The sequence below is a fragment of the Glycine max genome, chromosome 3, assembly GCF_000004515.6.
Source record: "Glycine max cultivar Williams 82 chromosome 3, Glycine_max_v4.0, whole genome shotgun sequence".
NCBI classification, from domain to species: Eukaryota; Viridiplantae; Streptophyta; class Magnoliopsida; order Fabales; family Fabaceae; genus Glycine; species Glycine max.
Window position 1 is genome coordinate 35,280,916 of NC_016090.4, and position 12,348 is coordinate 35,293,263.

Here is a 12,348-nt window from a genome sequence, read left to right on the forward strand (position 1 = left end):
TTGATGAACTTAAAGAAGTAAATTCTATTTTTGGAGAAGTTAAAAAGACTAATCACAAAATTTAAAAGAATAAAAATATATTTAAATCATTATAATTTTAGCGGTCAGAATTTACCCATCAATATTTAATGATGCAATTTATCATGCATTCTTGGTAACCAAAAGATGATTGATAATTAGGTCCAACACAAAATTAGACCTAAAACAGAAATTGATAAAAACTTTGTTTACTTCAAAGAAAAGTATAATATATGAGACATTTTATTTAATATGTGTAACTTTTTTACTTTAAAAAACTAATAACAAATATTAATAAATCTAAAGTTTAAGTTTTAGTTATTTTACTCTTGTTCCGGCCATGCCCCGTGACAAGATATTCTCCCATCTTTGAATCTCCTCCTCACTATAAAGCTTTCTAATTCCTCCATAGCATCCAGTTGATTCTTCACATTGATCCCCATTTTTTAGCAGCTTTACTCGTCTCATTCTAGATCCAAGAGGGTATTGCTCGAACTCCACGATCAGTGTCTCTGTCAGGAAAGCAAATTAAATTATATGCAACAGGTATTCATCAAAAGAATTTAACTAATTAGAATAGAAACTGTTCTGATTTAATTTGGAAAGGGAATGCACAAATCAGCTATAGGTTTATATTGCGGTGAACCAATTTTAAAAAGGACATGGTTGATTTTATATCTAACACACTCCAATTAACATGCCATGTTACTAGGGTTAAATTTCCAGGTTTCCAAACTAACATGCTAAAGTCATACAAGATTGACCAACATATTTTTTATCTAAATGAAATTAGACTCAAGATTCCACAAATAAAAATTTAGGTTTGAGTCTTGTAATAAAATAAAAAGTGATTTATAGAAGAGATTCTATTAACATTGATCAGCTAGTTTTTTTTAATAAAAATTAATCATCACAAAAAATCAGACCTCCTTACGTTACATTAGTAATATGATTAAAATAAAAGATAGACACAATTTTAGAAGCAATAAGTATTGTCATTATGGAGTTATAATTCAGCTTCCAGATCCACATATGGCAGAGTAAATTAATTGTGGTCAAGAACATGGGTTATTTTCATGGTTAAATGGAAAGAATAATTATCCGAATTTGAATCATCAAATTAAGCATTCAGTTGAACACGATAACAGTGACACATGCTAGTAAAATGGTGCAAAAGAGATTTCTCACCAGAGTAACGACAGCGGCAGAAGTTTTCGTTTTCATTACATGATTCCATGTGACCAATAACAGCATACCACCAATCTGCAACCCATTCATATAGGCATTACGTAATAGTAATTGATAAAACTTGGTGGCTGGAGAGAATAAAATTCAATTGACATTAAATAATAAGAGAAGAATATAAATAATGATATGTATACCGAAGAGAAAAGTACGTAATTGCAATGGAGTCATGTTTAATTTGGGATAATGTTTGGTCAATTTCTTTTATAACATGAAAGTTATTGTAAAGAGTAACAAAATTAAGTATTTGGTTCAAATAGAACTCAGCTTGATTTTCTTAAATAAAGTATTTACTTTAAGTTAATCTTAATTGTAATGAAAAAATTGATTAAAAAAAAGATATTATTAAAAGTGATTAATCAAAGTTTTTCAGCATAAAATCAATAAATATTTTACATTTATAACATATAATTATCCAAACAACCTATTCTAAAGATAAGAATTTTAAAATTTAAAGTTATTCAATCATTTTAATTATTGATAGACACATCTTCATTCTGAATATTTTATTATTTTTTATTACATCATATTGCCCCACTGTATCTAAACTTTTTCCACTTTTTATAACTAGGTGCTATCAAGGATATTCATTGGATTTAAGCAAAATAATTATAATTGGTTTGCCTCAAATTTAACTTTTTCTTAACTCAAACCAACTCAGTGACATGATTAAACAGAAAATTTCAAATTTCATATTAATTAGAGATATAATATCAAAATAAAATATATAAGTAAGAAAAATTATTATATTATCAGTCAATTTTATAAAGTTAAGATAATTAATCTCATTAAATTTTTAAAAAACATATCATTAAAATATAAATGTAAAGTTACATCTATAAAAATAAAAAATTTAAACACCTAAAGATAAAATCTATAAATATAGATTTTAAAATTTTAAATTAAAATATGATATCAAGTTAATTTATCTTTTTTTATAAATATTGTACCTCATACAATCCAAATTATGATATATAGTATATATTGTACATAAACCAACCATAAGGAATATCTCTACTTGACTTCCATTGGAGCTCAATATGATCTCCTGGTTTTAAGTCTTGTAAGCAATCAGAGACGTATCTAACAGATGGAAGGGTATCAACTGGGGGAGCTCTCAGCTTATCCCATTGGATGTTGTTCCCCATTATTTTCCAGCCTGCATTTTGTTGTCTACAATAAAATAGTTCATTATATCATAAGGTATCATACGCAAATTAACTTATATATAAAGTCACTCATGTTAAATTTTTTTATTTTATTAAATCATCTCATTTACTCGAGAAACAATTATTCAGTATTTTGAATTAAGATATTTCTCTCTCCTTCTGCCTTTACCTTGCTTGAAAGTTATCAGTTTTGGAATCATATCTAACTAAGGCGTCACGAAAATACAATCCCTGAAATAAAAAACGTTTCATAATAAGAATTTATTAATGGAAAAACATAACCCATGAACTAATTAGAAAGGGTGTACCCTGTAGATTTGAGCTGGAAACCAGAAATTGCCATTCTCTAGAGAGAAATACAAAGCCATCATGAAGCTATTTGCCAATGATGAGGAATTAAGATAACTACAATCTTCAAGATATGACCTGAGGTATAACATAGGCCAAGTACCACTGAAAGGTCCCATTGATCCATTTTGATTGTTGGGTTGATTCAATTGGTTAATTCCTTTCTCCTTTGGTGTTGTGATGTGCCATAGCCACTCCTTGTAAGCAACATCACCAATGACTCCACCCCATTTTTGCTTCATGTGGAGTTCCCACAAAGGATCACTTCGACATCTATCCCTTAAAAAAGTACACACTTCAGACATCCTAGTGAGATCCATTGGTGAAAGAAGCTTTAGAATGCAATCCAATATGGGATATGGCAAATTCAAGAGAGACATGTGGTATGGTCAAAGAAGGGTGAATATTAGATAGTAGCTAGGGTACTACTCTTTTTGTGCTTCTATTAGATATATGAATGAAAGGAGAAGATAAGGTCAAAGTTCTGGAAAAGGAATTGTGGAAACCTTTAATTATTTGCTTGTTATCGAAGCATTTAAAGTTATGGTCTTACTTTTGTTTTCCTCAAGTATTATTATTATTTGTTGTCAATTGTCACTAAAGAGACATTTTTTCTCGTTGCTTACGTGATGATCTATGTCAAATATTGTTTCTATCTGACCATACCGTGCCGGCTATATATTTCCTATGTGTGGCATGTCGTATTTTAAGCTAAGAGTTATATATTATATATTCAGATTCAATTTTAGTTACTTGAGAAGAACAAATTAAATAAACTTCACTGTACAACTCAAAAAAATAACCTTACAATTAGAAATTAAATAAAATTTTAAAAAGTAACAACATAAAAAATTCACCAATATCTATACACATGAAACTAATAGTTATAAACAATGATAACCTCCAACATAGGTTAAAGTTTTAACGATGAAAATACTTTTTATATCAGTTAAAATTAGACTAAAATATATTTATGATTCTTAATAAATATTTAAATTTTGTGTTATCTCACATTCAATTCAATGTAATTATAACTGACTTAAAAAAAATTGTCTTTCATTTATGAAAATGTTATCTCACATTTTTTTAACATTGATTCTCATATAATTAATTTAAAATGAGTGGCAGAATATATTGTTTTCCACTTGTGTATGTTATTTATATATATATATATATATATATATTAAAAAATAAGTAAAAAGTTTTTTTTTTCACTTAACATATCAAAACGTATAAAATATCTATTTGTTTCTGTGTCTATCTAGGAAAAGTTGAATAGGAAACCAGGAAATCAGATTCCCCAGGTTACGTCAAAAACAACCTCAAGTCGACTTTTTTCATTTTTACAGTAGATTTCAACATTCTCCACTGGTGGATTAAAATAAAAGTTTTAATATATTAAAATTTTAAGATAATATTTTTTTTATTAAAAATCAGAACCTAAACTCTATTAAAAAAAATTGAGTTTTTTTCAATTTTTTTTATTGGAAGTGTTAAGAATAGTCCCACATCGGATAATTCATGAACATGATAAGTGTTTATATAGTTGGATAGACCATTCCTTTATAAACTATTTTTTAAGGAGACTTTTCGAATGTTTTTGCTGTACTATAAAATTTAATATGACATCAGAGATTGTTAGTTCCTATCAAAATAATTTTATAAGAATAAATTTATTTGGCATATACAATGTCTCTCATTTGGTGTAAACTAAGTATAATGTGAAGATATCATAAGTTTTATTTTTATTATTATGATGAACGAAATAAAAAAAAATTAATAATTATAACTCTTCGTGAATAAAATAATATTTAAAAAGATAAAATATTTCATGAAAGAGTACTTAACTAGTATAAAAGGATTATGGTCCTCAAAGTTATATGCATCAATTTTTTTTTAACATATCATCATTTGCGAATATCAAGAGAGATTTGTGCATAAAGACTTGAAAGTTTATAAAGTTGAATTTTTTCTTCTTCAAATAATATGTCATCCAAGAACACGGAAACGCTTTAGTCTTTCTTTTTATATTCCTGACGTACAAGTTCATGTATGGTATTTATCATAATAATCTAAGTTCGCATATCCCATTTTCTAACATCAAGAGTTTCTCCCACCTTTGCATCTCCTCATTGTGAAGCTTTCTATTTCCTCCATAGCACCCTGTTGGTTCTTCACATTGTTCCCCATTTTTTAGTAGCCTTTCTCATCTCATTGTAGATCTAAGAGGATATTGCTTGTCAGGAAAGCAAATTAAATTTCACGTAAAAAAAAATCTCTAATGTGACAGTATCTTACCTAAAATATGATACTCAAATAAAAATACATAATCATTAAGTTAATCCTTAAAAAAAAAGAAATTCAACTTGATTTTGTCATTACCTAATATTGTCATAATATAAATTTTAAAACAATAGACATATTGTGCTTATTCCTATGTTTGTTCTAACTTTTATTTATTTTTTTATTTTTTTAAATGTTTATTGTAATGTTATGCTTGTAATGATTAAAAAAAAAGGAGAAAAACGAAGATTACATTATATTTTGGATAAATAGTTATTTTTATCTCTGAATGTATAGAGCGCTAATTCGTCCTTGAATGTGTTACTTAAACTCTTTCAGGACGGAAGTTAACGAACAGATGAATTTATCGCATTTTTTTTTTCACTTTCGATGACTAAAATTTGAATTTTTATCTTTTAAAAATAAATTTGTCAATGCTCTATACATTCAGGAATAAAAATGATTATTTACTCATAAGAAAATTTTGATAAAGAAAATAGAATTCAATTGAAATTAAATAATAAGAGAACAAAATATAAATATATATATATATATATATATATATATATATATATATATATATATTACTTTTTTTCCTCTTTCTATCACTAGGTGCTATCAAAGGTGTTCTTCAGATCGAATTGACATGATGATGGGTGAATCCAACAATTTAAGTAAAATTAATTTAAAATTGGTAAGGTTATTGGATCTATCTTTTTCATACTAAACTAACCCAATGACTGAGTAACAATTATTTAGCTTTTACATTAATATATTTTATACTCAAATAAAAAAACTGTTTGAGCCAAATTCACCATTTAAAGAGAAGAATATAATTCATCTCTACATATTTAGCTTTTATATATATAGATACATAGATAGATAGAGGGATAAGATCAAAGTTCTTGAAAAGGAAATGCAAAAGCATTTAATTTGCATGTTTCGAAGCATTTAAATGTTTCTCAGTTACCATGCCGGGTCGGCTATTCCTATGTGGTGCATGTTTCGCATTTAAAGGTAAGTTCAGATTAAATTTGAGTTTCTTGAGAGGGACAAAATATTTCTTTGTTTTTATATACGAATATGGACTGCACAAGATTGAACCCAACCTATTTTTTTTTAATCAATGTTGTCCTCAACCGTGGGGAGCTTGACCAACAATTTTGGAGGGGATAAAATAGTTAAATTTATAATATATAAGTTAAATGTAACAATTTTTTTAGCAAATTTACATGAGTAAGGTAATTTTTTTAAGAAATTACATTAATAGATTTTGAAAATATTACACCTTATGGCTAAGTCGTGTATTAAAACACAACTTTAAAACTGTAATTAAAAAAAAAATAATAAAGTCGTGTTTTGAATCATAACTTCAAACATTTTATATTTTTTTAAAAAAAATACTGAAGCCGTGTTTTAGATCAAGACTTCAAATACTTTTTTTTTCTTTTTTTTTTTTAAATTACGATGTTCTAAAGTCGTATTTTAAAAAACAACATCTTTATATGATGTCGTGTTTTAAAACACAATTACCAGTAATCTTTTCAAAAAATCTATCCATTCCTGTAATTTTCTTAAAAAATTATCCCACTTCTACAAATTTGCCAATTTTTATAATATTATCTGTTATGGGTAATTTTAACTTATTAATGATTTTATATAATATTAATTATTTTTAATTAGTTGTTTTTATGATATTTGTATATCTTATTTTACTCTATTAATATCACTCTTCAGTCTTTTATGACTTTTATAACCTTGTATGCTACTAAATTAAAAAATAGAGAATTTTATGTTTAAATTATTTTTGAAAAACTCCTGCAAGAAAAATTAAGATATTTTATACAAAACAAAATTGGTGGAAGAATACAGAGAAAGCATTTCAAAATTTCAATGGATTTTTTAAAAAAATTAATCATATTTTTGTCATAATTATAGCAAAATTTGAAGAAAAAATTCGTAAGAAATCATAAAATTTATATAAACAAAATTGCATTAAAATATTGCAAGAAAAATCTGCAAACAAGAAAAAATTGCAAGTTAATTATATTGTATAAACTTTCCTATACAAAATGAGAATATAAAAGTCTTAAAAATAAGTTTGGAAAATGGAAAAAAAATGTTATAAAAATACAATTATCTAATGGAAAAGTTCATGTATTAAAAGTATTATTGATTTGTAAAATTACCCACAAGTTCTAATGTTATTAAAAGCAAAAAATTAAAATGTAATATTAACGTAAATTATCTATAATGATAATAATAATAATAATAGCTAAAGATCATTTTCAATTATAGTGTTACTATATCTTCATTCAATGACTAAAATTATTAATAATTAATAAATAACTTTAAATAGTTTAAAATTAATACAGAAATTAAAGTTTTGTTGAAAACTATTTATTAAAATATAGATAATTTTTAATATATATAATTTAAAAATATTATAATTTTTATTAAAAGAAATTAACATATAAATAATTATATATAAATTGTGAAAAGTTTGGGGGCTCGTTAGGATAAAGAGACTGATTAACAGCTCACTACATCAACTGCATATATCATTCATGTAATTTTTATAAACATTTTTTCAAAATAGGTATGTTACAAATTAAAATAATTATTGGCATGTGTCTATTACGACAATAGACTCGGTTAAATCAAGAATTTGAGCACATGAACATTAGTTCATTTCAATGATGTTCGCTTTAACATCGATTTAAAACGGATGTTAAAGATTTTTTTAACCGGGTGTTAAAAGTGTTTTTTTAGGACTGCAACATATAAATATTGTGTACTCTACCTCTAACCTTTAAACACACATTGTTGCAGACCCTATTGTACCCCCAAACCATTCCAAAATTGACCCACCACATAAGTAGAGACATTTACTACGAACCAAATTAATTTTTGCAACATTGCCTCTATCACCCATGATGTAAATTAAAAGACTATGATGAATTGGATCAAACAAAGACAATAATTTATAATAAAACTATCCGCAGTTGATATACGAACATCGACACTTTGTTGAAACTTAACATATATCTTCACATTGTATTTTCTATTTTCTCCATGTTGCTAGAACTGTTCATTTACAGGTGTTGTATCCGACAAATTAAAACGTGGTTCTTCAATTTCAATACTTCGATATTATATCTCAACTCATAAGTCATATCTTAAAAATTAATTAACAGAATTTTTATTTCATTAAATTATTAAAATATGTTTATACAATTTCAATGTAAAACTTAATTTATTTAATTAAAATAATTAATTTTAATATGTTTATAAATTATATATAGATATAAATTTTAATCAATATAATTTTTATATATGAAATTATTAAAACTAATTTTACGGTGAAAATAAGTTAATTAAGTTATTACTAATTTTAATATAATATAAATAATAACATATTGTTAAGCAATACTATACATGTGAATATATTAAATATTTTGAACAAGATTTAAACATCAAATAATCTTTTATTAATTACATAATATTCTTAAGGACTGATAAAAATATATATATAATATTTTTAAGAACCCATTTCATCAAACAAATTGAGTCAACTTTCTTTTATATTATCTATGAGCTTGCATGTTAATTTTATATATATACTCTATATTAAGATCGAAAATTTTGATTTACCTGAACAACAAACAACAAATGTAGTTATGCCAGGAAACGGACTCCTCGTGCTATTCCTCTGATCCGACGAATACGCGCCGCCTGTATAAGGTGAGTAATGGAAATATTTTTTTAGTCCTTAGTTTTTTTTGTTTTTTTTTTTTGCATTGATATTAAAATTTAAAATCTTTCTGTATTCAATATATTTTTAATGTGAAATCATGAAAATTATATTATTTAATTTTATCACAATACCGTGTAATTCTCCTTTCTTCATGTACTGTTATATTCTCTTCGCCTATCTATACGTGTATATAGTAGTATACTATAGTATTGCATATGGTAAAGCTCACCTAAACAAGGATGGAGTAGTTCCTCTTTGTTTAGGGATATATGTCTCCTCTAAAGTATGTAGTTATAGTTTAAATAACGTAATTCACTCATAATCATTGATTAAAAATTAACAATAGGAATCATGATAAAAATTAAGTATATTATAACAATCTTTAAAATTAGTCACAATTTTGATATTGATTTTCTAATCAATAGTTATTTTTTTGTATTTTATGTGGGTCAAGCTATATATACAGGAGTTTGATGTGGTGGCAAGAGCTTCTCCCATCTTTGTATCTCCTCGTCACTGTGAAGCTTTCTAATTCCTCCATAGCATCGTGTTGGTTCTTCAAATTGTTCTCCATTTCTGGGTAACTTTACTCGTCTCATGCTTGATCCATGAGAATATTGCTTAAACTCCACGATTAATGTCTCTGACATGTCAAGATCAAACAAATTAATATTTAAATAATTATAAATTAAGTATTCATCCAAAGAATTTAATTAATTCGAATAACAACTGTTCTAATTTAATTTGAAGATGGAGTTCAGAAATCAGTTATAGCTTATAATATAAGACTATATTATCATGACCCAATTACTTAAAGGGACATGACTGATTTTATATCTAAAACACTCCAATTAACATGTCATTATGGAGTTATTCAGCTTCCAAAACCACAAATAGCAGAGTACATTATCTATTGCCTACAACATGGGTAGTTTCATAGTTAATTGGAATAAAAAAAAATCAAGCATTCTGTTGAACAAGATAATGTGACACAACCCAAATAATACAAAAAGATTTCTCACCAGAGTATCGACAGCGGCAGAAGTTCTGATTTTCATTACATGATTCCATGTGACCAATAACAGCATACCACCAATCTGCAACTCATTCATTTAGACACTACTATTTTTAAAAAAATTATATTTGTTTAACCTAACTTTATTTTTGAAAGAAAAGAAAATTCTAAAATAAGTTAGACAAATTAATATTACCTTAGTATATTACAGATATAACTACACATTACATTACAGTCTAACTATATATTCATCAATTAACCAAACCAAAACCATGGCCATATCTTAAAGCAATATATTTATAATTTTTAGTTCTATTAAAATTCAGTATGAAATTGTAATATATATAGTAGAAAGTAAACATGCAATTAACAAAAGATTATATATACTGTACAAAAACTTGATATGCTTTCCAAAATATCCTATATATACATAATTAAAATTTGACAACAAGAAGGCAATATGGCAAGAAACCTACCATATGGTGTACTTTCTCTTCTTGGCTTACGTTGGATCTCAATATGATCCTCTGGTTTTAAGTCTTGTAAGCAATCAGACACGTGTAGATTCCATGGAGGGGTATCTACTGGTGGAGCTCTCAGGATATCCCATTGGATGTTATTTCCCATTACTTGCCAACCTCCATTTTGTTGTCTACAAAAACTTGTGCTTTATATCATGAGGTATATATATGTCATACTTAAATTAACATCATGAATAAATTAATTTCTCAATATACACTTATAGAATAGAAAATAAAAAATAAGATATATAGTATTAAATTTCTATCATAAATTAAAATTAAAATGGACTTATGCACTTAAAATTTTATAAAATTTTCATGTTTAATTTAAAAAAAAAAACAAAAGTTGATTTTAATTTATAAAAGAAATTTGATACATTTTACTTTTTTTTATTTCATAATTTATAGTAATATTTTCATTTCTTAACCTCAGGTTAAAAAAATTAACCTTAATAAATATTTCCCTCTCCTTACCTTGCTTGAAACTTATCTGTTTTGGAATCATATCTTACTAAGGCATCTCGAACCAGTAGTCCCTGAGAGAAGAAGCATATATAAGAGATCTCACTTCATATAAATAAAAAATTTCTTGGTGAAAAACTGAAAATTGAAAAATATAACTCATGAGCTAATTAATTAATTAGAAAGGATACTTCACCCTGTAGATTTGAGCTGGAAACCAGAACTTGCCATTCTCTAGAGAGAAATACAAAGCCATCATAAAACTATTTGCCAATGAGGTATTAAGATGGCTACAATCTTCTAAATAAGACCTGAGATATAACATAGGCCAAGTACCACTGAAAGGCCCTAATGATCCATTCTGAATATTGTGCTGTTGATGCAGTTGGTTAATTCCTTTCTCCTTAGTTGTTGTGATATGCCAATGCCACTCCTTGTAAGCAACATCACCAATGACTCCACCCCATTTCTTCTTTATGTGGACTTCCCACAAAGGATCACTTCGACATCTATCCCTCAAACAAGTACACACTTCAGACATGCTAACGAGTTCCATTGGTGAAAGGAGCTTTAGAATGCAATCCAATATGGGTTCTGGCAAATTCAAGAGAGACATATGGTATGTTCAAAAAGAAGGGTGAATATTAGATACAGAAGTAGGTAAGCTAGGGTACTTCCCTAAGTACCCTAATTAGAGGTATATATGAATGAAAGGAGAAGATAAGATATAAAAGTTCTTGAAAAGGAATTGGAAACCTTTAATTTGCTTGTGTTATCCTATGATGTACTATTATAATGATTAATTTGTTGTCAGTTGTTAGATATTAAAGGGACATTTTCCTAGTTGCTTACGTGATGATCTATGTATGTTTCTCATTCACCATGCCGGCTGGGCCGGCTATTCCTTTGTGTGGTATATCATATTTTAAGCCAAACGTTATATTCGGATTGAAATTTAGTTACTTGCGAGGGACAAAAATATTTCTTTATGTGGTTTATTTATAGATTTATAACATTGTGTGGTCGTGCATAGTGTAGAGCTCAATTAATAATGTGAAATTATTTCAACTGAATTTGAAATTGAGTTTGAATATTAAGTATTATTTTGTTAAATACTTAAAAAAAGAGTTATACAATTCATATTAATAATCTTATTTGATTCGAGTAAAATTATTTCTTCCAATATTATATAATATTATACATGCTATAAAAAAAAATGGAATGCAAGATTAAACACAACCTATTTTTCAATTTGTCGTTTGGATTAAAGAGACTGATGGTGTCTTGATTTACAGCTCACCCTCACCAAATGCCAAATATCATTCGTGTCTACAAGGTATCCAAGCCAATGCTCGAACCTGGCAAATTTTGAATGCAATTTTAACAAGGGACTTTAAACATACATCAACATAATGTAATTAATTCAAAGAATTAACTCTTTAACCTCCAAATTAACTAAGTTTTTTGTCCTTGTCCAATTGTAGACTCAAGTATACAAGTAAAATAATTATATTTTTTATAATGAAATTG

The 12,348-nt window shown here is 26.6% G+C and overlaps 2 protein-coding genes across 2 annotated transcripts; both read right to left on the minus strand.

Moving 5' to 3' along the window:
* Positions 1–336: 336 nt before the first annotated feature.
* On the minus strand, positions 337–3,250 carry LOC100797044 (F-box protein At2g32560). The gene is made up of 5 exons (XM_003520442.4): positions 2,741–3,250; positions 2,602–2,663; positions 2,264–2,436; positions 1,207–1,281; positions 337–530 (listed from the first exon to the last, which is right to left on the minus strand). Exons 1-5 carry the CDS (start codon positions 3,158–3,160, stop codon positions 337–339), a joined length of 924 nt encoding a protein of 307 aa, XP_003520490.3. The 5' UTR covers positions 3,161–3,250.
* Positions 3,251–9,269: 6,019 nt separating this feature from the next.
* On the minus strand, positions 9,270–11,467 carry LOC100797585 (F-box protein At2g26850). The gene is made up of 5 exons (XM_003520443.3): positions 11,015–11,467; positions 10,831–10,892; positions 10,312–10,487; positions 9,843–9,917; positions 9,270–9,463 (listed from the first exon to the last, which is right to left on the minus strand). The coding sequence occupies exons 1-5, from the start codon at positions 11,432–11,434 to the stop codon at positions 9,270–9,272; spliced, it is 927 nt and encodes a 308-aa protein (XP_003520491.1). The 5' UTR covers positions 11,435–11,467.
* Between the last annotated feature and the right edge of the window lie 881 nt (positions 11,468–12,348).

Bases quoted from the DNA above. Each gene is read 5' to 3' on its own strand.
- LOC100797044 (XM_003520442.4), bottom strand. From the start codon at position 3,160: ATGTCTCTCTTGAATTTGCCATATCCCATATTGGATTGCATTCTAAAG. The intron at 2,664-2,740 runs GTACACCCTTTC...TTTTTATTTCAG, and splicing joins TTCCAGCTCAAATCTACAGG to GGATTGTATTTTCGTGACGC. The intron at 1,282-2,263 runs GTTGGTTTATGT...AATGGGTTGCAG, and splicing joins AAGTAGAGATATTCCTTATG to ATTGGTGGTATGCTGTTATT.
- LOC100797585 (XM_003520443.3), bottom strand. From the start codon at position 11,434: ATGTCTCTCTTGAATTTGCCAGAACCCATATTGGATTGCATTCTAAAG. The intron at 10,893-11,014 runs GTGAAGTATCCT...TTCTTCTCTCAG, and splicing joins TTCCAGCTCAAATCTACAGG to GGACTACTGGTTCGAGATGC. The intron at 10,488-10,830 runs GTAAGGAGAGGG...AAGTTTTTGTAG, and splicing joins ACAGATAAGTTTCAAGCAAG to ACAACAAAATGGAGGTTGGC.